At 39.6% G+C, this 25,209-nt stretch overlaps 1 protein-coding gene across 1 annotated transcript in view; it reads left to right on the top strand.

Moving 5' to 3' along the window:
- The window catches only part of MACROD2 (mono-ADP ribosylhydrolase 2), a gene marked incomplete at its 3' end in the record, with an annotated part of 798,315 nt that overhangs the window by 18,358 nt on the left and 754,748 nt on the right, over positions 1-25,209 (top strand). Inside the window, exon 2 of the mRNA XM_031062830.1 lies at positions 1,129-1,236. Coding sequence (XP_030918690.1) covers positions 1,129-1,236 — 108 coding nt within the window. The remainder of the gene's footprint in view (positions 1-1,128; positions 1,237-25,209) is intronic.

A 25,209-nucleotide genomic window follows, 5' to 3' on the forward strand; every position in this document is an offset into this window, starting at 1 on the left:
AGCCAGAGGCGGGGAATGTCAAGGCAAGGCCGGGCCAGAGGGTCTGAGTGTGTGGCTGTCTCAGCCTGCTGCTCAGTCTTGCCACTGTGGGACAGGACTTGGGAGCTTGGGGATGTGCTCTCTGTGCTCAGGTAGGAATTGCTGACATGTCAGAGTTGGTGTTCTTGAGTTGATGGAAATGGAGGGTAAGACTAGAGGAACAAATTTTTTTGGACTGCTGCCACTTTCTCACTAAATATTGAAGACTCTTTGCTTTTCAACAAACTACTTGTTTTGAAGATTTAAGACAAGTAGACGAACTCAAGCTTCTTAAGACGTGTTTGAAAGAAGTTTTAAAAAGTAATAGTAAAAGTGAATTTCATAATCTTCCCTTCTCAGTTCATTTCTGGTGATGTGCATATCTAACTTGGTGAAGCTTTGGGCAGTATGTTTGTGCAAGGGTTTGAGGCAACTGAGCTGTTCTGTAGAGTGAATCAGATATAAATGAAGTGATGCACACTCTCAAGAGTTTACAGGAATAAGGGACCAGTGGTAACATTATTTAGTAACAAATCTGTTGCAAGCTAGTGTATGTTGTCTTCACCACCTGCGTCCTCCTAGTCGAGCAATTTAAGGTGACAAAGCTCCAAGTTTAAAATCTGCGTGGATTTTTTTTCAGGCTTGTTGTCTGGCTACATGCCTTCAGAAGTCTTTCTGAATTTTGGAGCTCTTGGCAAATGGTGTGCTTGTATATTTTTGTACTCATTTGGTATAATTCTGGATTGGAGAAATTATTACTCTGGTTAGGAGGGTAATCTTAATTCCTCAATTTGTTTTTGCAATTTACACCCTTATGATTACCAAATAAAATTACTTGTATGTTTCTACATTTTTGTAATCAAACGGTATGTGGATAAGGGTTCAGTGCTTCCCACTAGCTTGTATTTGGAAACAAGTAACAAACAAGCAGCATGATGTTAGGGTAGTGCTGGTGTGTCTGTGGGTTACCACTGCCCTCTCGAGGTGAAACCGAAAGAAGCTGCAGTCTGGCAGGAGTCGTGTCACCGTACTGCTGCCTGTTCAGGGCTTGTAAACAATGACCTCAGACCCACACTTATAACCTGGCTTTTCTGCTTTCTTGGCTTGTAGGTGAAAACACTAAAGAAGATCTGCAAGGGAAGAAAAGTCTGAGTGAGAAAGTTTCTCTCTATAGAGGTGACATTACGCTGCTTGAGGTTGATGCCATCGTTAATGCTGGTAGGTGGTTAAATATTTTATGTAGCTGTGTCTTGAAAATCCTTTACAGCTCCATGGTACAAATGTGAACTCTGAAAAGTTGCCTGAAACTGGTGAGTCCTGTGGAAATCTGTTGAAAACATTGCTTTTCCCCCAGTTCGTTCATATTGTATCTGTTCATCCTGTGTGCATTTACTGTGACAGGGATTATTGTGAAACATTTATAGCAGGGTCACCATGAAAAAATTAATGATCTTGTGTCCATCTTTTGACTTGGTTAGCTGAGACTTCACACTCTGCATTGTAGAAGGCTCATTTTTGTTACTAAGTTAATGCAGCTAATCCAGTCTGCTTTTATAAATCAAGCCACTTGTGGGCTAGGTAATGTGAGAACTTTAACCACAAGGTGATAGGAAAACAGAATTTTGTTTATGTGGTTTTCGTATTTTCTTTCTTGTTGGGAAATTGTATGTTTCAAGTTTTTGGCCATGATCTACAGAGTTTTAAGTGTTTAAGTACCTCTTCTTGCTCAGTGACCGTGTCTCCATGTGTGCAGTCGAGGTGAAGAACTGTTTGTAGCATCTTGTGACAAAAAGAGGGAAATGCCTGTACACCTAATTAATCAGTGTATTAGATTATAGTAAACTAGTTCAGTTTTTGGGCAAAAAAACAGTGGGAAGGTTAACCCCTATACACATGCTCATAGCCAAATCTTGCCTGCACTCTCCACTCCAAAAAGAATGTGTGGTTTGTGTGTCCTGAGGCTGAAAAGTTTCCCGCCCCCTAGTACTTGAGTGGCACTGATTAATTTTCAAGAACTAATTTTGATGGTGTTCATTTCTTGGAAGGAAATGTGCTGCATTATCTTCTGTGTGATGGAATTAAGTTCAGAGATTCCCAGGGTTGTAATGGCTAAAATGGATGTGTTTGCTTATCAGAGGAAAATGCCCTGTGGAGTTACTGGTTCATGTCTGCAAAGAGCACAGGAATGTTTGCTCACGCAGTGTAGAGGGTAGTGAACAAACTCTCTTTGGTTGTTTGATTGTATGACATCCCACTTTACCAGTGGACATCTGCTAATGGGTTTTGTGAAGTACAGATGGAATCCTTAGCCATTTCAAAACACATTTTTGCATTCCAAATACTGAGGCTGGTATTCCTGTGCAAAAAAATTTAATTCATCTTCTAGTTTACTGATGCAGAAAAGCTTTCCTAAATAACAAACAATACAGTAGCATCCATGTAACATGATCCTCTCCTCACTGTGTTGACAAGACCTCTGAAACTTGAATATTTTAATATTTTTTCCTCATTCTTCTTTTAAGAGGATTTTTCCAGTAGTGCCTTTGCTGACTTCCTTACTTTATTGCTTTACAGTAAGTCAATATTAGCATACTTTCCACCTTTTATATTTAGCTTCTCTTTGTTCATAGGCCTCCCTTGAATTGCAGGCTGGAACTAGTTACGGATTAGCTTTAGAATAGGAATACTTCACTTTTCTTGATTTAAATCCCCCTTTAATTATCCTGAAAGGTCCAAAAAACCTATATCCCAGACTGGAAATGATATTATCTGCCTATAAACCTATTATCTGCCTGCCATCTTCGTGAGAAATGCCTCTCTCTGAGGAGAAAAAAAAAAGAATCAAATCAACACGTATTGATACGCAATTTTGAGAAAAGGTTTAAAGACCTCTCAAAACAGACTGAGGCTGAAAGACCTAAAGAGGGACAAACCACTCTGAAAGTACCTAGAAAGCTTAGTTGTTTTTACTGTTGTCACCTGTAAATTGAATTTGGGCTTAAAGGGAGATTCAGATTAGATGTTGGCAAAGCTACTTATTGATTGGAACATGTTTATACAGTGATACTTTGGTGCATCAGATGGAAACAAAACAGCAGCACTAGGGCCAGGCCATTGATACAGCTGGATTTTTAAGATTCTTCTAACTCGTTATTAACCTTCTATAGTTCCTAAAATGCATAGTATGTTAATGTGGAGGGATAGAATATAAGAAAATAAAGATAGTGCAGAAGGCAATCTCACCCGTGAGGAGTTGCAGCTGTACTAATTACCAAAGATTAGGAGCAGGCCTGCCCTTAACAGGCCACAGCTGTGTCCAATAAGAAGACGAGTGCTACAAGAGAGTGGGTTAGCTGGTGGTGAAGAGAGTTGGAGTTTCTTGGCTGTGCTGTAAAGAAGAAGGAGTCAGTGCTGTGAGGAGATGCCCATGAGAAATCACCCAGAAGGTATGGAAGATTTACAATAAGGTGACAATATGTTAACTATTATGAGATATTAATAAGTTTAGGTTAAAATACTAACCTACAGTAACTCTGGAAAAACCATATGCTCTTTATATGTCAGCGCAGTAATTAAATGCAAGCCTTTGATTTGCTGAGGATATCTGGAAAGCTACACGAGGAAGGTGTTGTGGTTCAAGATCCATATTATTTATGCAAGACATCTGCTGTGCTGGGATTCTTTTTAATTCCAACAGTTTCAGTGAAATTGTAGTGTCTCTTAGATGACATCTAAACCCATGTTTCTGCACCATATGATGCTTTTGTAAAGAACTCCATTGTGTTTTCTTCTGCAGCTGAAGTTATCCAAGCCTCAAAGACATAAAGCAGTAAGTAGCCACAGTACCAGTTTCTGTATGTAAGTTGAATAAAATGCAGCCTGTTGAATATGGAATAGGACATAGGTTTTTTGGAGGTAAATCTGTGCAAGTTCTTTTTGTACTTAATGCCTTTTGACTAGCCCAAATGTTAATGGTTGACTCCCTCCTATCTGTTGCAAGCCCTGGGTTAGGAAGGGAGGAAGAGACCCTCTGGAGACTTTCTCTCTGAATTTAGACATTCCATTAACTGTCTCCTGTAATAAATAGTTTAAAATACAGAAATTAATATCCAAATTAAAGCCACAGGACAATACAGGTTGAATGTTTACATTGGCTTATGTGAAGATCTAAACATGCTTGAAGTAAAGGGAATGGTCTGGTAAATTCTGGGGCTATGGAAGGGTTCCAGGTGGTTCAGATTGTCTCCAGATCTGGATGCAAAAAAAAAAGTGTATTCTCAAATATGTAAGGAGGAAATGAGACGTAAATGGTGATCTTCTGTAGCTAAATATCAGGATATCATTGATGAACACTCCTGCAAAAGGATCCTTTTTTTATCCTAGACTTTAAGCAGACAAACTGAATGTTGCTTACTTTCTAAAAATATCTCATTTATAGTTTGCTCATTCTTTTGAGAAACATCACAACAGCCTCTTTGAAATCATTCAAGACTAGAGTGAGGAACTGAGATGCATTGTGAGAGAGAAAGGAGTGAAAAAAGGAGTTTGTGTGTGATTTTGCTAAAATTGATGTCAATTATCTACCCCTGTAAATGTCTTTTCCTTACACAATGGTTTCCTAAAACTTCCTTACGACCAATTTCATTGCAGACAGGTATTAGTTTAACTTGATATTTTGCTTAAGGTGTCATCTTTTGCTTAAGGTGTCATGTTATTTCCTTCACATATTTTTTTAAAGGATTCAGGTAAGACTTGTATGAACATCTTACTTTTACTGCTATGTTCTCCTCTGTGCTTTTTTATTATCCTGTAAGAATGTAAAAAGGCTCTCCTTGAGGCATGTGCTGACTGCATTAATCTGTGCTGACTGGCCTTTTTAACATATTAAATGTTCCCGGATGTCACTTCATCCTGATGCCAAAAGTGCTTCAAGCACTTGCAAGCCAGATAACCACAATTAGCCAACATCTGAATAAATCATCAGAACAGAGCTCAGAGGGGGTGTGGTGTGTCTAGGGAGGGGAGAGGGGGGCCATTTAGTCCCTCTGGCAATACCAAATACAGAAATAAGTAGTAAAAGCCTGAGTAAGGTTTGAAAAAAAACAATTTGTTCAATATTTGTAGTACCAACTGAGCAGTAAGGGACTACATTTCCTCTGCATTTTTCGTAAGGAAAACTGTGTAGCTATTTATGTCACATGCAGTAACTAGCTGAAGTAGGTACAGGAGTGGTGTTTTGGGAGTGGGTGTGACAGGGATGTCTGTGTATCTCATATACCTTAAGCAGCAGTTCATCACTACTGACCTCAGGTCACTTCCTACCTGTTAATAAATCTTACTGTCCAGTTATGAGATAAGGAGGCATGTACTAATATGCTTGTGAGGGAGTTTTTACTAAGGAGGAAGATCAAGGGGAAACCATTATGTTAGGGGAAAAAAGGATTCTCCTTATTTTTATCTGATAGGGAGGAGGAGGATGATGACTTGCAGAAGACTAGAAGAGATAATATTTCTTCTTATCTTTGAAAAAATATTCTTTGTATCAGTACGAAAGTATGGTACTGAGAACATAAACCTTTAATCTTCAGGAAAAAGGCAGATGCTCATGTCTATTCAATTAGATATTACTGTTAATAGGTCTGTAGTATTGCATCTAAGTTTGCAGTTAGAGAGTTACTTCAGTTATAGCAACTAGGTGTCTCCCTTTAAACTTTGAGTGCTGAAATACTTTTGAATACTCAGAAATTTGGGGAAGAAACTCTAAATTTTTAAAATTAATATATTTTCCACATGAGAAAACAAATGCGATTTAAAATCTTCCTCTGACAGAGATAAAAGACTTGGTGACTAACATAGTAAACAACTATGTAAGTAAACAACTCTTTATGTCCCATTTTTACTAACTCTGATGCTGGAATTTAGTTCCTGAGCCTCACATTGCTCAAGAAGAGCATCACACATCTACCTGTGAGCTGCCTCAGCTGGGAATGCAGGTTTGGCAGGCACAGGCTCCTCAGATTCCTTGGCACAGTGTGCAGGGCCAGCTGAGGGAAGGAGCATGGAGGTGATGGTCTCCTGGTTGCTTTAAGAAGCAGAGATGTTTCCAGGAGAGAATTACAGCTGAGTTTTTAAACAAATTTGCAAGAGTTTGGAATGCTTGTCCTGCTGTACCTCCCTGTCCCAGTACTGAATGTATGTAAAACTGAAAAATATTCAGTTTTAAATACATCATGCTTGATTTGCTTGTTGCAAATCAAGGTCAAGACTGGTTTTCACTGAAGCCTCTGCATGACTTGATTTATAGGATGAAATAGGTATTTTCATACTGAGTCTCACCTTTCCTAGTGAAATATGCCTTTCTTCCCTCAGGCTTCTGACTTCTCAACCATGTTTCAGCTTTTTTGTGTCACAGCAATATCTTTATCCAGCTTTTTTATCTAGAGATAGCACATATTTTCTTCCAGGTTCATAATTTCCTGGCCTTGACCTTGAATATGACTGTTTAACTGAGTGAGGTGTCCCTTTTTTTCTCAAGCTCAAAATTACACATCAAGGTAGAAGAGCTATGTATTGATACTGGGAGCTGCATATATTATCAGTGAATTATGCTTATACAAGTGTGTAAGTATAGATAGGGACTGAACTCTGCCTTTCCACACAAACAGCTCGTTAATGCTCAATCAGTCACTGCAGTTGCCTTGAACTTGGTGCTTAATGAACAGGTGGGGAAAAAGGATGGATTCTAATCTGGAACAGATCTGACATCAGGCAATTTCACTGATTGCTAATCCATTTCATTTGGCAACTTAATTTATCACACAGAAGTTTCATCTTGTAACTTGTGAAGTAGAAATTATTTCAGAAGTGGCCTGTCTGTATATTATGAAGGTATTTGAGTCAGTTGCTGAGCCTGCTCTGGTATTGTGTGTGTACTTATTCTCCCCCTTTTTTATTTTACAGTGACTAGTAATTCTTACTCTAGAGCTCATTTGAAATTATTCTTCAATAATTTCCTATGAAAATAAGTCCCTTAACTCAAATGTTGCTGCTATTGAATATGGAAGAAACAAAATGTAAAATCTGCCCTTAAGCTACTTATAGCATTTTGACATTGGATTTTTACATTTTATAGTATTGATTTTTGTGGGGTTTTTATTTTCTTTTCAGTTGAGCTAAACATAAATGGTTGATTATACTGGGAGCTTCTTAGTGAGTTTGCTGTCCATTAGAATGTTTTGTAAATATACCTTACATGTTTTATGTCCAGTATACAGACAGGAAAATGGAAAACTTGTATTGAAATCCCTTGTATGGAGTTGTCTGGCATCTGCTTGTGTAACTTACACTATTGTAATTTCCTCTAGGAATAGAACCAATGTTGCTAACAAATTGTTGTTAATTTGGTTTTCATCTTTACTGTGAGCAGACTGTGGTGTTAATCAAAGGTTTCTCAAGTTATTTTACAGTTGGTACAATTAGACTTGTGTGTAAAATCCCAGACTAATTTCTATGTGGTCCTCACTTACTCATCAGGAAAGTCAGTGTTAATAGTTGAGGGAATCGGTCATGCTCAGTTGTGACATCTGTGAGTGAGTTTATTACTGCTTTCTGTGGAAAATGCTTTAAGCCTGGCTGGTGAGCAGTATATGTGGTTAAACTTGCCCTCTGCTTTTGGTCTAATTTCATTTCAGTGCTGTTCTTCCCTGTAGTGTAATACTCATTTGGATGAAAAGGCTGTGTATAGTGACAGTGTTCAAGAGAATGAAATGGAAGGCAAGTACTGCTGTAGGTGTGGTTTAATTTAGGTGGAGAACTGTAGCTGCTGCCTCAGTCAAACACCACTTGCTGTAACCATGTGGCCAAGGGTTATGACTGAGGAGGCTCGCTCAGAATTGCACTGCAGAAGGGGTGGTTGGAATGCACTTTGAAAATATTTCAGGTATAATTAGTATAACTCAAAGCTTAAGCATTAAAATAAAAGATTTGGCAGTGCTGCAGACACATATTAGGGAAGAACTTTCTTCCTTATTCTAGGGTGCTTTGGGAAGGGGAAATGAATTGTGGTGAAATATTTTCATTGCAATATTCCAGCAGCGTGCTCACAGCCATGTCATGTAGCTAATGGAGATGGCTTCTGGGTGGAAATGTGCCTCAGACACCGGGATGTTATCCTGCCACATTGTGTGTGGTGCCAGCGAGCTGAGAGCCTTGGGTGGTGGAACAGAGGCCTAAACCTCGTGTGCCTCAAGGAGAGCTTTGCCACTCAGCCTGCCATATGGCCAGGCACTGCAAACAGATAGACACTGCCTGTTAATGTTAATCAAGTGATGATTTCAAGCAGTGGGATGTGAGTGTTCAGTGACTTACTGAGAAGCCATTAAAAAAACAGCAGAGAAGGAAATGTACTTTCCACTGGAACAATGCACTCAAAAGGCTCCTTAAACAGACAGATTGTGGGCTGAAGCACCAGGCACACATGTTGAGGTTCAGAGCTATGCTTTTAGACTTTTCATGTTATTCTGTGCTCCCATAGAAGTCTGAGTGGAACGAGATGAGTGTGTATGATCCCCAAGTATCTGATACCTAACTACCCAAAATGGTTCTGCCAGGCGAGTTGTGGATGCCCCATTCCTGGAAATGTTCAAGGTCAGGTTGGAGGGAAGTTGAGCAACCTGGATTAGTGAAACGTGTCCCTGCTTGAGGGCTTGAACTAGATGATCTTTGATGGTTCCTTCCAAAACAGCTCATTTTCTGATTCTAGGAAATACCCTGACACAAAATTAATGGCCTCTCCTCTGACAGGATTCAGCATAGTCTGTCTTCTGAAAATCTAATAATAAATGGGTAAGATAGATGTTTTAGTAGCCTTATCTAACCTGATGGTCTATGGTAGCTGGATTTATTTACAAGTCTGTTTTCAGTGTTGATGCTTTCAGGACAGTATCTGTTTTACCTAGACCAGTGTGTTCTCCCTGTTTCTTTGTGCATCAGTTGTTGAACTCATTTATTATCTCTGACCCCAATGTGATTACTGACCCTTCATGCCACGGTTACCCTGGACCTTTTTTGCATGTGTTTCTACAGAAAACTAGCAGTGTACAAGCAAAACACCTGCCAAGTTGGATTTCTTCAAGAGTCCGTGACTTCCCTCAGTTGGGAGGCATGAGGTGGCACGGGATGCCGTGAATCCTTTCTGACAGCAGGTGGCAATAGTGCCCCTGTTATCGTAAAACCACTTTTAGGCCTGTGCACCCGAATTTTCCTGGACATAAAATCGGTGATGACTTAAGCAGAGGAAACAAAATGCATGTATTCGAGGCGTGCTTTTTGGATAGGCCATCGATACAGCTCATGCTTATTAAATGCTGACTCCATTTCATTATGTCTGCTCAGTGTGTGTTTGAAATAGAACAGGAGACAGGCGTGGTTTGGAAGAACTGTAAGCATCTGTTTTACTTCATAGAGGAAAATATTTTGGAGAGACCTTGCTAGCAGCCTGTCATATCACACATTTGACAGTGCAGCTGTCATCTTGACTGCGCTGATGGAGCAGAGGGGTGTAAGAAACTACTCAAGGTCGTCTTGAACAATTATGCTTCGTTTCATAATATTAAATCCACTTTTAATCAGGACTTGTGGCGGATTATCTGAAGGATTGTGGGTTTTTTAAGCCGATATTTGCAACAGCGTGTTCTCAGTCAAGACAGGCATGCAGTGTTGGGTTTTTTTTCAAGCTTCTGCATTTTAAAAAACTCAAACCAGTCAAGTAATTTCCAAATGTTGGTACACAAAAGAGAAGACTTCTTTGAGGCCTCCTCTCTCTTCTTAGAAAATATTGGCAGCGAGAGGTCAGTTGGTGGGCTGAGATTATCTCCATAGTGTTAATATTGACCTCTCCACCCCTCTGTCCAGATGTATGTTTGTTTTTTCCTCCCTTTCTGTTTCTGACCATGAGCACATGGGGTTTTTCTGGATTTGCACAGATACTGTCTCAACACTGTCTCAGTCACTGTAAGAAGTACAGTAAGGTCAGCATGGGAATTAGCATTTCTATGTGTCATGTAATCTTGTTAAATATATGCAGTTAAGTATTGAATAGGGGAAGGTCTACTTTGATTGGAGGGAGTAAGCTTTAGGTTTATTTTATCTAATTTGCTAGATGCAGAAAATGGGATAAAAAAGCTGTAGTCAGAGTTGATGTTCAAAACTGCTGTTGTGCCTTTGGCTGACCCTGTCTGTCTCCCCTGCCTTCTCGGGCAGGAGGAGTTGCTTTTGCTTGCCTCGCTGTTGAGTCTTCCACCCTTTGCTAGGGTTTTGGGTTTGCCTAGTGCTTTGCCATTTGCTGCAGGTCTTGGAAATGTTAGTCCCTTGAAATACAGCTTCCATTACTTGTTAAATAAATAGTTATGGACTGTGAAATGCAGTTTAGGTTTTGTTTTGACCTATGGCTGTTAGCAACTGATTTTCTGAGAAAAGCAAAACATTTCTGTTTGCAAAACCACAACTTGCTTCCTTTAGGAATTCAGAATGCCTCTGACTTAGAAATTAGTATTAAGGGTACAGCTTGGCTTTAAGAATCTGGGCTCCAAGCTACTTTGTGTGACCTGCTGCCCCAGTCATAAAAATTAGTAATGGCAGCAAAATACACATCAAAGGTCGGTGGAAGCTTGTGAGAGCAGTATTTGCTTGTTAATCCAAGCACAATGGCAAGTGTTTTTGCATCGTGTGCAAGGAGTAGTCACTTGCATGTTAATATAGCGCTGTTCAGAGTTGTCTGGATGTGTTTGGGAATTGTTTCAATGACAGTATTGTAGGTGCTGCAAGGCCCTGTGCTTTCCTCACAGCAGTGGGGTGATGAGCTGCTGCTGCTCCCAGACTTCTTCCCCTCACCATAGAGGAGACAGGAGCATTCAAGGTTCGTCTTAGTATCTCCTGCCTGCATTGTCACTTGCACAGTGTGTTTGAACGGCCAAGAGGGGACGTGGGTGGTCCTGTTCCTTCCTCCCTCGGGGTATCCTGTCCCTAACATGTTCCTCCTGGCTGCAGAGGAGCTCTTGGGAGTTCTGCAGCTTCTTGCCTGAGCTGTGCCCGAGGGCCAGCATGCCACGGAGAAAAGATGACTTGGCTCTTTGTAGGAGCGATGTTGTAATGGCCCTTGTTCTCAGATGGTTTCACCAGTGAAGCCTTGGAGCCTGAGGCTTTCATTGTCTATTGTGTCTGAGTAGTTGAAACCTGTGGGAAAAACACTGATTTGGAGAAGTTTTTCAGATTATTGTTCCTTCTCTCTTTTATCACCTGCATGTTTGTACCGCAGTAACTTTAATCTGGTGTGCAACATGAATCATTTAAACGTGTCTCTGTAGCACCTTCATTTTATGCTTGAAAGCTGGTTTCTGTCGAGCAATAAATAGAAATAGTTAATATCTGGCATGCCTAGTTGTGGGCTGCCTCAAAAAAGATGGTTCTGTCAGCTATATTTGATTTGTATTTAGAATGCTTTGCATTGCAAATCCATGTTAGAAATGCTTTTTAAATTTAAAGTGTGAACCATATTGCTTTTTCAAGGGAACTGTACTCTTGTGTCATGTGAAATAACTTTTTATGTAAGAAAGAGGTGATATTGCTTTCAACTCTATCAAACCAGGTTATAGAGGAATGTAAGTCTTCCCTGTGACTTGATATGCCTGCTAATAGTAACTGGCAAACCATTCCTTTTACATTTCTAAGAATTTGTGGTGTGCATGCTATTTCAGAGGAACTCTCCTTTCTCATCCTGTCAGTTTCAGTCCACTTTGAAGGGATTGTGTTGAGCAGTGTGGTCAAGTTCACTTGGCTAGTTCTGAATTTCTACAAATCTGAGTAATTTTATTACTCTTTCTGAAATGAAAATCACTTTTTAGAATGATTTTCAGAATAGTCAATCAGTGAAGGATGGTGGATATTACCTGCAGAGTTCACCGAGCCAGGGAAGCGGAGACAAAAAGCTGAGAGAATTTATTAATGACAACTTATTTCTTTGGTTCTGGAACAATTTTCATTTTAGGGTGTCCATTACTTTAAAAAGTAAAACTATTAAATCAACCTTGGGGGGACGGGTAGACCAGGGCAAAGGCTTACTTGTTGGTTTTCTTTGATTCCTTGGATGAAGGCATCTCTGAGTGCTGGAGGCCAGACAATTTTTGAGATGTCCCAGAAGAGTTTTGCCAACCAGCAGTTCTAGCCTTGGCCATGGTTCAACTAATTATAGCCCCCCTTCCCCGCTAGATAACAAACACAGCATTTCAGGGAGCTGAGTGATCAGTGTTAGAGCTGGTTCATCACAAAGAGTGATTTCCCTATCTTCCTCCTCCCTTCTGATCTAAAAGAACCTGCTTAGGAGGCCCAGATGTGGAGTTTTGGCAGGGCTTACAGCCCAAAGGCTCATTAGGTCAGGAGTTTACAGCTTTAGAGGCTGCAACTCTAGTTCAGACTAGTCTCCACCACCAGTAATAGATGAGATTAAAACAGAAACTGTCTCTTAAATCTGAAGTGAATCCCTGATGGACAGGACAGTCAGGGTGTTTCTAGGTGAGAGTGCTTATCTCTATAGTTTTTATCAAAGACCCAGCAAAAGGTTTTGGGCTCCCTACTTCTATCTTAGTTCCCATGTCCCAGGGGTTGAGTAGTTACATGTGACTTCTGTCATGCTAGCAGTCAGACTGAAACCAGGATCTGAGTTAGAAGTATAGTTTAGCAGTATCTACCGCCTTCCTCTCCTGTCCTGTCCTCTAGCTCTAGCACCCAGCAGAGCAGCCTGTGTTGACTGCAGCCTCCCTTTCTGCCCTTTCTGATGGCTGGGGAGAAGGGTGTGAGGGGAAGCATGCACGGTGTTGCCTCTCTCCTTAGAAAGGCCCCTGTGAGCTGTAACTTGATGTAGCCTTGTAACTACAAATTGCTGTCTCAAATCATGACTTCCTGCCTGTGCTTTCAGCAGCCAGGGAAGCTGTGCTGATGTATTTAAAATTTCTTATTTGGGCCACTGCTAATCATTCAGGAAAGCCAAGTTTTGTTCTTCTTGGCAGCCTCTTTTAGAGAGCCAAGGCTGTTCTGCTTTGCCTGAGGGTGAGACTGAGATGGATGGCACTTTGGTGTCTCTGCTATAGACACCGTGCCTCAGGAGTCTCCCTGGAGCGCTGCTGGAGTCACTTCATATTTCATAATTCCTTGCTGACAATTAAGTCAATTTGCTGGTGTAGCCATGATGGAGCTAAGCTAGGACATGTTTCTTTTTTAGCCAAGATATGTAGCGAAAAGCTCACTCTTTTGCTTTGATTAAATTGAAAACTGAAGTCCGTTGTTACCTCTCCCTGGCCTGGAACGTGAATCTGATTTATCAGTGGCATTGTCATTCTCTCTGGATTTCTTGATCATGATTTTTTTTTTTTTGTTTGGTTTTTTTGGGGGGTTTTGTTTTGCTTTTTTTTTGTTGTTGTTTTGTTTTTGTTTAATGAGAGGAAGACAGCCTGCCTTGTAACTTGGTGCTGAAGGTGGTAAAGCATCACTCCTCAGTAAGAAAACATGCAGCTGTGAGCTGGGGCCCGTGGAACTCTGGTGGGCTTTGACTTGTTTGTGGCAGTGATGGAAAAGCATAGTTTCATGATCCAGGGCTTTAGGAGAAGGGCATAGGCACTTTGGATCTGTGCAAACTGAGTAGTCTCTCTCTTCCCCAGTGTGGTCTCCTGAATCAAGGCATTTTTTTTAAAGTTCTTTGGCCAAATGCAACATTCCTCCTGCTAGAAATATTGCTTTGAGTTTTAATTTTAAAAAAAAAGTTTTTATTGCCTCTGTTAAACAGCATTATCTTACAAGTCTTGCTAAATACATAATTTAGAAAATATTCTGTCTTGGGTCTAATTTTTTTCCAGTCCTGGCATGAATAGAGTGCTGCAAATGTGGACTTAGTCTGGTGAGACAGAGAGTGATTTACTATTAGAAGTGGAATTTTGGGTGCTTTCTGGTTGTGGTGAAATCAGTTAATGAATTGGCTTAACTTTTTTGCTTGGGGTTGTGATGCTGTTTAGACATGGGCTCTGTCTAGATGATGTTTATACACTTCAAGCATAATATTTAATTTTCAATATCTGTACTGCAACATATGTGTGTATATTTGCACTCTTTGTATTTTGCTGAAAAAAAAATTAGCTGCAGTTTTAAGTGTTTCTTCCAGACCAGCTAAGGAAATAGAGCTGCCAGCAGTCTGCGTGGCATTGTGCAAATACAGAAGATAAATCCTATATAATTAGTGAGACTGAAAAGTTTTTACTTACAATTCTGAATTTTGATCCCTTGTCAGTGCATACAATGAATCTGTGAATTAGGTGAAAAAGAAATATGCATATGAACTAGAAATAAAATCAGTTACTGAAGAACCCTAGGCTTTTAATTCAATTTTGGTACAAGCTGGTCCAGGTAACACAGAGGGCTGGTTCTTAGCAATATTGAGGTAAATCTATTTATACAATTTCAGTGATGCATTGGTGAAAGGACTGTTTATATATTCCAGAAGTTTCTTTCAATTATGTCTTCTCTTGAATGCTTTTTTCTTTTTCTGTAGAGGGTCATAATTGAATTGCCTGCCATGTAACATGCATGCTTGTGTGAAGGTGGGAGAAGGGAATGGCAAGAAAACTATTTGAAGAGATTGTTTATGCATTATTACTGTTCTTTTACACCAGTGCAACTGGTGGCTCACTTTTTTCTTTTTAACACCTTGCTGAAAGGAGGTGTTAAATGTTATTTGTTAATGGATGTAGGACTTCTATTCTCAACTTGTGTCAACTATTTCACCTTCAGGATGGGAAATCCGCATCTTGGAAGAACCAAAGCATTTTTCTTCTTCCTTTGTCCAAAATGTTTCCTTTTCAGAGTGCATGGATAACTCTTTTTGATACCAACACATTATGCTTCTGAAGCTTAGTACCTACAGCACATATAATAGCTTGCAAGTTTAATGAAAATGCTGATTTTAAATAAGGCATTTGTGTCACTCAAAAGATTTGAGTTTAAGTGCTGAACCTGGAAAAAGCTGCACAAGTTCTTAAATTTAGTGCAGGCGTAGTCACGTTCTCTTGGAAGGATTGTTCATACATAATTTAGGGACATATAAAAATCTTGAAAATTATGTGTTAAAGGACTATTTCTCATTGAAGTTTTTTTTTCCCCTTGGTATTTAATAAAAAAGGCACTAAGTTTTGTTCTCTTTTAAAGCTGCTCTCTAATCATGTAGTTCATTATTTCAGCTTCAAAGTGTAGTCTGTACAGAGGGGCAATGAGGTGTATCCACATCTAGAAATTAAGCAATAATCATGTAGTTTAGTGTTTCAACAGGCTTTGTTCATTAGTAGGTACAATGATCCATTGTAAGTACTTGCTGTAGTCATGATGTTCTTAACAGTCTGAAACTTAAACTCTCCAAAATTATTTTTTGAGTATATATTCCTGACTGAAGTAGTGCTACCATGTGTCCCAAATTGTCTCTTGTGTAATGGTGATTTTTCTGTGAAGTTATTATGAGAAGAATGCCAAACATTGTGTGATGGTGTGGGGTGTGTATGCATATGTGTGTGGCTTTGGATTAATCAGTAATTCACACTTGCACTAAGAACAAGAGCAACAACTGTAGACATGGCAGAATGAATGGAAAAGCTTCTTTAATTTAAGCACTTTTAAACAAATTGAAGCAAGAGAAGGAGAAACAAAGGCACACTGGGAATTACTGGGAGAAACGCTGGGAAAAACAGAAAGAGGAGAATTAAAATTGAAGTGCTGCAAATGAGTGGTAGAAGGACATTGGCACTGAAATGCAGGAGGGCACATGGGGAAAAAATTTAGCGGTTTGATGGATTTGAATTATTGAGGTTTATCTTGTCACTGAGCCCATGGAGTTGCCAAGACAACACCTCCAGATTGTGAAGATTGGTCAATAAAACCATAGGATGTGAAAACAATCATGCTTTAATTTGAGGAGATGAAGAAATGATGGGCTAAAGGTATGAGTGGGAAAGGGCCACTTGACCAAGGTGCTGTGAGTTGGGACTGTAGTTAGTTATGTGACAATTTGGAAGCTTCTCAGCAATTGAAATGAGTAATACTTTACCCTGAATGAGAGGGGTCTGTCTGTGTGCTTGAACTCTTCCTCTAGGACCTACTAAGCCAGGGCTGTTTTGGGCAAGTGCATGAAAATGTGGAAGTCAGCTGTGCTGAATTTCTTTTATAATTTCTTTTATCATTTCTTTCTGGATTTCTTTCACTTTTCCAGCCTTAGTGAAGCAGTTTGCTTCGAGAGTGTATATAAATTATTTTTCTTGATAGTGTTGTGCAAGGTAATTGTAAAATGCTTACAAGGGGTGGGAGAGAAGGATGGGAGAGAAGTTGATGTTTTTAGTTATTTCTGGTATTGCAAATAGACTGTTTGTGGCAGTAGCTGAAGCACCTGTTGAAAAGCTGCTGATTTTCAGTTACATTTTACAGTGCAGTCTGTATGTGTAGCCTAGAAACTGCAAGAATAAACCATGGTATGCAAAGATCCTTGGAATCTGGTGGCCTTTGGGAAGAGTGTCCTGGTGCAGTCCTGCTGGAGCTGAGGTGCTGCTGTGGTATCTGCGCACGGGTCCCACATTGTTGTCTGCTGCACGTCAGTTCTCAGCCAGTAAGACAAAGTGTAAAGCCATGGCTCCTCAATGATTAATTATCAATGTTTAAATCTGATCCAAAGAAATGGCAAACTGTATAGTAACCACAGTTGCCTTCACAGGGCAAGAGGGGAAAAAGTCTGGTGGTCTCAGACCAACACTGCCTCTTTACAAGCATCAAATGTTTTATAGATGGAGGCAGAATTCAAATCACTGCTCTTCAGCTTTTTTGGGGAGCTCAGCATTGAATTTATTTTGTTTTTACTGTGGAGACTTTGGGTCACTAGAGTGTGCTGCAGTCCCAGCCCTGGGCTGGTGCGAGCTCGCCGCAGTGCTTTCCCTGCCACAGGGCAACTGGGAATTTTTCATCACGTTGCTTTGCTGTCGCCTGGGCAACTTAAGTGAATTTCCCTGCTGTTTTCTTTGTGTTGCACCCTGCTTCCCTGGCGGTGAATGACTTGGTGGCTCGTTAGCTTGGTACCTGTGTGCCCTGGGAGAGCATCTTGTTGTTAAGTGTTGTATTGCCCCTATGGCTGACTTTATTTTGCTGACTGAGGAGCCCATGAGAGGTTTCCACGCTGATGGCTTATAAAGAGTTGGTATCAACAGCATTTAATTAAACCATTTACAGGTGCCATGTAGTAATGTTTATGGAGTTCAGCTTTGGAGCTTTGTAGTGGTGAATGTGGGGAAGAAAATGCAGACCTCCTGCACAGGGCTGTGTATGGAAGAAAACACATGGTTTATACAGAGTTTGGAAATGTATTAATTTTATTTACCAAAAGGTCTTGGTTCAGTCTTTTTAGAATAAATATGGTCTGTTTTCTGTGTTCCTGCAAGTTATTCTTTGATAGAGAGGCACAAGTTGAAAGTAGCAATTTTTTTTTGACGTTCAGTGCTTTTTTGCTTGCTCAGGGAAACTTTGTATATTCAATTCCTTTCATATTTTTGGTGAAGGCCGAGGCAGTCTGGATGTCTAGCTTGAGGACAAATCCAAAACCATAGAAATGTAATTAAAAGGTTTTTTATTACTTCTGCTGTCCTGTCTTATTTTAATTAAGTTCATCCTCTGATGAAAATTGCGCTCTGAATTATAGTGGGAAATCCATAATGTCGTCTCCTCTTCTTGGATGAAGATCACGGTTGACAATTCTCCTCTGCGGGCATAGTGAGTTTCTGATGGGAGAAGAGAAGCTCAGCCATGCAGGGAGCAGTTTTCATAGGGACAGGGCTCAAGTTGTGAGACTTCTACAGAAACAAGGGACAGTTGCCTTCCATTTGAAGTACGAGGTTAACCTGTGTTCCATGTAAATTCATATCTTTCAAGTTGGGACTTTCCAAAATGAAAGCCTGTTAAGAAAAAGTCCCATTTTGTGTACATTTCTCTACCTGCATATTTTGCAGCTTGTTACTTAAAACTTGGCTGGAAGGAAAACAAATGCCAGTGCAGAGCCCACCTGAGGACCTGATACACAGCAGGATTACCCACAGTTATGAGCTTCAGGCTCCTGTCAAAGCCCCCTCTTTCATTTCCCTCACAGCTCTGTGTGCTATTCCGTGCTCCAGGATCCATCTCATGACTTGTTCTGTGAAGCAGGCAGACCATCTTGTGCAATTCAGCAGAGAACTCCCTGGAAAATACAGGCGTGGATTAGGACAGTTAGGGAAAAATATTCTGCTGAAGGGCCTCCTTTCCTGTTCTCTCTGATAACTTTGACTTTATGCAAAAATGGGTTGTGCAGCTATTTTCTCTGTTGAGCTTGTGGGTCAGGTGGCTGGATCAGAGCAGCTGAATCTGTAAGTGCTGTTAGTGTTTTATAGCAACACGATAACATTATTTAATCTGGAAATAGTTATGGCTGGTAATATGTCTGGAATTTGTGCCAGATAGTCATTTTCTTGTCTAGAATGATACAAGCCAAACCTGAAGAAAACCAAACCCCAACCATACAAGCAGGTCTAGCAGCTTCACTGTGCATACACTGCGCAGAGCTGTTGTGTCCAGTGTCTTTAATTGAACATGATGAGCACAGGTTTGGCATGGCAACTTCTGAAAAATAAAATTTCTCTTTACAGGCCAGTGAAAGATGAAGGCTTCTTGTTAATTTTTGTTTCACTAATAAGAGAAATATTTTTTTTTATTATTTTTGAGCTGTACGTTAAGGCTGTAAATTTCCTTGGAAAGCTAGCAAATGGAACATGCCTATGAAGAGATTAAAGTAATTATACTGCAATGCTCCAGTAGGAACAGAGAGCAGTCTGGGATAAAATTATTTGGAGAGACGCCAAAGCCGAGTTTGGTTCCGTTTTAAGCTAAAACTAATTAAAGTTGTCAGGTCTTACAGTGGTCAAAGGTTGCTTAGCTGCTACTTGAAATAAATGAGTCTTTTTCTCAGTCAGTAATGCTAGCAGCTATGTGTTTGCAGCTGTCTCATAACAAAAAAACTCCAAGAACCTTCTAGTTCTTATGTGTATGTTTCCCTTTGTGCATGTCTATTTTTGCATGTCAAATAGTATATCCTGGCCACAATATGAAGTTTTGAGTCTTTTTGTCTGTCTTCCTTCTCCTTTGTGATTTAATTTTGCTTGTGAGGAGGAATTCTTATGGAAGAAACTTCCTCAGGAAGCTGATTTAACTCTTTCTGATTCAGAGAAGCTGCTTTGTATCTGTATAGTCTGTATACTTAAAATAGCCCTACAGGACTAAGGATAACATTCATGGGTTCTTTTGAATGTAAATTCTGATAGAGTATTGGATTTCCTAAAATATTCAAATATCCACAGGGAGTGTACTTTTTCAAGAGCATGTAGAACAGGACAAGGAGGAATGGATTCAAACTAGAAGAGAGTAGGTTTAGATTAGATATTAGGAGAAAATTATTCGCTATGAGGATGCCCAGAGAAGTTGTGGCTGCCCCATTCCTGGAATCATTCAAGGCCAGGCAACATGGGACTCTGAGCAATGTGGTGTAGTGGAAAGTGTCCCTGCCCACAGCAAGGGGTTGGAAATAAATTATCATTAGAGTCCTTTCAAATGCAAAGCATTCTGTGATTCTGTAACTCAAAATTTTTCAAATGTCTTGTGCTAGATACAATTGATCTGAAATTCTGTTGAATGAGGAGTTGTTGATCATCAGTAATGTTTCCAATAAACACTGACATCAAAATATTCAAGTAAAATCAAAATATTCTTGTGGCATTTTGAAGAAGGAGTTTGTAATTCCGGTCAGTAGTAGGTTTTTGTAATAATCTGAATAGGGAATAACACGATTTGTAACAAGGAGACACTATCCATATGTTCCTAAAAATCAGAAATTATTTAAAAGCATGGAATTGAAGACTGTTATTTTGTTCCTGTGATGTCGTGCTAGGTGTATTACTCAAGGTTTGATCTTGGCATGTTAAAACTGAATTTCTGCCATCTTGCATTTTTGCAGTTTGTAGGAGGAAAGTTTGCAAATGTGTTTTGATGTTTTACATACTCAGTTCTGGCTGCCTGACACAGATTTGGAAACTGCTTCACTTACGCACCTGTGCGTATGTGCAAGCACACGTGTTAAAAAACATAGCCAAGCAGGCCGTTCCTTCATGCTTTTCTTATGGAGGAGTTGTAAAAGTTAGGCACTGTTTGCCTTTTTTTTAAATCATAGTAGGGCTCAGGTGTGGTGCTGGGCCACATTGCTGAGTGGAAGTGGTGGTTTTGCCTGTCTAGAAGTAAATTTCTTTGCATTGCTCATTAGTTCAACCGTTTCCTCTCCAAAAACAACAACAAAGTGTTGATAACTTTCAAAACTAATTTTAAGTTTTATTATTAAATTTAGTGAAATCTGTTTGTATGTTGGGAGAGAAAAAAAGATCTGAGAAGACATGGAGTAAAAAGGCTGATGCCAGTTTTATATACCACTACTGCTAAATAAACTTGTAGAAAAAGTTTCACTAAGCTCTGCTTACCATGAAATTTATGTTAGACTTGACCAGCTAAATTCCAACTGGGATGATGAATAATTTGCCCTTGCAATTAAAAAAAATAATAAAATTAAAAAGTTTCTTTATTTTAGGGAACAGCTTTGAAGTAGTACTGATTGGTGTACCGTGTGTATATGTGTATTTTACTACTCATATCCTTTGTGGGTGAATATAATTAGGAGAATTGAGGAGATGAGCTTGAAACTATGAGTTGGGATTGGATATCTGTTGACTTTCTGTGGGTTTAGGTGCCTTGACCCTGATATTTCTTTAAAGGTATTGACTTAAATTGACCTAGAGTATTAATCTTAGCAAGTATAAAAGCTTGTTGGATATTGCAGGCTCCAAAGAGGTAGTTTTATACCAACTATGTTGCCAAGATATTTTTCATATATGAAAATTGTAAATGTATGAGATCAAACTGGTTGTGTAAGCCTTGCTTTGTCTTTACATCTCTACCGTCTGGGTATAATTTCATCAGTTGTGTTTAAGTGCAATTATGAAATAATACTGTTTCCTTTCCTGTGAATTTTTGGTGTTATAGACTTTACCCTTATGGCAAATTCTTCTCTCTGTAGCTCTTCACAACAAGCTCTCAAAAGCAACTGCACAGAGGAGGTCTATTTAACCTGACTGGAGTGGCACTCTAAAGAGCCACTAACAAACCCTGTGGGATTGGAATAACTTGTACTTAGAGCAGGTGCTCTCTAAGCTGGGGTTTAGCAATTTGTTGTCTCAAACAACCTGTCTGACCAGAATGTCAGTTTAAGGAACTTCCATGGAGATGACTGGAGTGATCAATGTGTAATGTTAAAAACTTAATGAACCCTTTCTTTTAAAAGGAAAAATAGACTTAGGCTGAATGCTTTTAGAAAATCAAGGAAGCACAATTTCATTTTTGGATGAAAGAATCTTGAAACTATTTATTAACAACAAGAAAAAGGTACGTAATAAGCATGTTAGACTGGATGCTCTCTTTAGATGTTACTCTCCTGAGAGCTCTTCAGCCATGGCAGTTCCTCCATGTCTGTTGGATGAAGAAGGCACTGTTCAATCATGTTGTGCTGTTCTGTGTTCATGGATGCAGGGAACTTGAGCTCTACGTTGAGCAGCAACTGCTAAATGCCAACTTTCTTGAAGCAAAAAGGATTTTAGGTTGTTTGCTGCTGTTGCTGTAAATTTCCTTGACTGATTTCTTTACCGAACTCCTCTGTTTTGGCCGTCTCACTCCCCACAGGAGTAGCCTTTCAGAACACAAGTAATTTCAGTGTTAAACTTCTCTTTTGGTAAAAGTGATTAGGCAGGTTTGTAGTCAGCAGGTCATAAATGCACAGCAAAAGGACTGGACATAAACATATGCTCTAATGTCCTTAATGGATCAGTTTTGGATGCAGGGGGAATGCGAGGGGAAGGGACTTTGCAGGCTGACATGTTCTCCCTAAAAACCATCCTCTGTTGCTGCCATCAGGGAGAAAATCCTGGTTAGACAGACTATTAGTCTTGTGTGGTAAGGCATTTCTTCTTCTTAATAGCATCATGGAGTAGGTGTTTCTCAGGCTCATTTCTACTAATTCCCCCTGTCAGCAGGAATAAATTTAAATTTTCATAAAATATGGAGGAAATGCTTCTGCATTTATTTTTTCCATTAGCACTGATATCTGGAGCCATTTTTCCCTTGCAGGAACAAGTGCTGTAAGCCAAGTCCACCTTCTCTAAATCCTTATTCTTTTGCCTTGTAATGAGTGGCAGTTCAATTATTTCAGCAGCATGAAGTTATTTGGGATGCCATGGAGTGGCACATATATTTGTATATATGCACTTCAGTAGTTGAAGCTGGCCAAGGCAGTGACGTGAAGTGGTGCAGTCTATTCCTAGAAACAGGAATAGCCAAGTGGCTGTAATTGAATGATTGGAATGTGATACCTGTTGGGTTTTGCTGTTGAGTGCATTAATAAACGATAACTACTAAAATGGAAATGTGCAGCCATATACACACACGTGTTTCTTCCCACAGCATTTGAATAAAGTACAGAATATGTAAAGGAAAGTATTTTGTTGTTTCTGTGCACACAGAAGTCTGGGGAATTTTCTTGTGAAGTTCACAGTGGATTACCAGATTTTTTTCGAATTTGCTTTCAAAACTACACCATGGCAAACCACGCTTGTCGCTTGAGTTGCTAATGATACCTAGAAACCTTATGTTAATCACTAAAATGCACAAGCCCCTGAACAAGCAAAGAAATGAAAGAAGTAATGGATTAGCTTGTTATGCTGTCCTGGATGACTTGTTTTTCAGTATCCTTATGGGGATTGCTTTCTGCTGCCCACTGGTTATTTAATCCTGTTTTAACACAGAAATTTGGTGGAAAAAGCTACTAAAGCTCCTTTTCTAAAACAGGTCTTCATTGTTTATCATGGAACAATTAAAATGAATGTGACTGTCTGTTTATGAAGGTACTAAAGCTTATAAAACCTTTCTTGTTTGTTTTGGGTTTGTTTAAAGGTTTTTTTTTGAGGGCTACTAGTGCCAGGTAGGAAATAAAGGACTTCTGAAGCAGAAACTGCATGGTTTTGTATTTTTTTTGTTTGAATTTTAGGATTAAACTATGATTACAAAGGAGACAGGTCTTCAAACAGTGCCAGAACAGTAACTGTAGTGTTTCAGTTACATGTCTTGTTTAGTCAGTAAAATTAATGAACTTTCAGTACTTGTACATCTGAAGATAATTTGAGTGATTCTATGTACACATCTGTAGTGGTTTTTATCACAGAGTTCTTTGCTGTAAGTATTGAGTATTTCTGATATTCTGTATTTCACAGAGAAATACAGTGGTATTTTTTGCTTACTACTGGTAAAGAGTAAATATGCTTTTCATGTTCCATACCAGTGCTTGAACAAATAAGTATCTACTGCTGTACCATGAAAGGCCTCCAAAGCTTCCAGGTTGCAGCTGGTGAGAGAGGTCACATTTATAACTGGGAAAAGATTGATTGGATCTGCTGACTCTGCTATAATTTGGTTATTACCTATTGCCTAATCAATACCGTGCAAATTGAAAACCCCAAGTCTAGGCAGCAGTGAAACTCTCGCTTTTCCTGGTCAGCCATAACTGAAGGGGCTGCAGCCTGTGTCAGAAAAACAGAAAAGCTCTTGCTTTCATCTGTGGTCTGCAGTGGCAGGACAAAAGGGGAGGCTTTCAAAAGAAGTAATGAGAATCAGAAGCCAAAATCCCATTGACTTTTAATGAAGGTTAGGGGCAGATGCTTTTGTTGTGCATCAGAAATTTCCTCTTTCTCAATTGTCCAAGTTGCTGATGGTGGGTGAGATCTGCCTGTGCCACCTTTTGGACTCCTACAGGAACAAAAGTTACCTTGAGTTATGTTTGCTGTGTGGCCCGAGCTAAACACAGATCCCCTTTGCTTGTTTCCATGAGGAACGGTCAGTAATCACACCCCCACCTTTGTCCTTCTCCTCTGTGTGCTGCAGAGCCTCTTGAGAGATAAAAGCACTGAGAATTTACGTAAAAAAAGCCGTATCTTCAGAAAACAGAGTGAAGATTTTCCCAAAGTTAAGTTGTTCTGTTGTATGAGAGAAAAACTTTATCTGGTTACCTGCAAAAGATACTGCAAAGGTCTTTATCAAGCAGTGTTGGAAGTACCTTCCATGTACCTGCACACAGTGGCTGTGCTTACAGGAAAGTTAGTTTAATGATTAAAATACTTCACTGCCCGAAAAAGTCGCCTCCTTAATCTTTCTTCGTTAATATGTGAAGCTTCTGTAATAACTTAGACGTTTTACAGTAGTGCCAGTCACAACCTTGGAAGAAATGCTGCTAGGATACTTTTTTGGCTTTTAAATTTTTAGAAGACATTTAGATCTTCCTCACCAGGTATGCTTTTTGCATGCTGGCAGGAAGTTGCTCCCGTGATGAGGATTGGTACACACACACTTGGAAAATGCTCTGCAAAGTGCCCATGCAGCTTTCCAGCTGTGACTCTGGTACTCATGGAATAGGGCCACAGCCTCCCTGAGTGGAGCAGTGGGGAGGGAGGAGGGTGGCTTTGGGAAATATGTGGGAAAAGCAGAGAATTATTTCTTTGAGGCTTGAAGTATTCCTGGATGCAACATGGAATTAAACTTAGCTTTATGTCTTGTTTGTGATCTCCTAATTGCCAGGTGGTTCCCCTCTCCCTGCATCTGTGAATGTATTGTGCACCATAATCTCTGGGAATTTAGGACTTTATTTGTAGTTATTTTGGTAGAACTCTTGATTCCTGATTTTGTGCTTGAAGATGTTTATATTTTGTGTGCTTTTTGTAGGTCTAGCATTTGGATTTTAAATATGCAACTAGTTTAACTATGGGGAACCTGCAGCAAGTCCCTCTATATATTTCTGCATTGTGTGAGGAGTTGAAAAGAATCTGTATGCAACCCTCAATTCTTTTGAAAAAGGTCTTTGGATGCATTATGGATGAAGCTAGAGACAAAGTGCTTTTTAAGAAGTTTATCTTGCATAGTCACGCGCTGTATGAATGTACAATCTATACCTCTTAC

Source organism: Geospiza fortis, unplaced genomic scaffold, assembly GCF_000277835.1.
Source record: "Geospiza fortis unplaced genomic scaffold, GeoFor_1.0 scaffold185, whole genome shotgun sequence".
NCBI lineage: Eukaryota > Metazoa > Chordata > Aves > Passeriformes > Thraupidae > Geospiza > Geospiza fortis.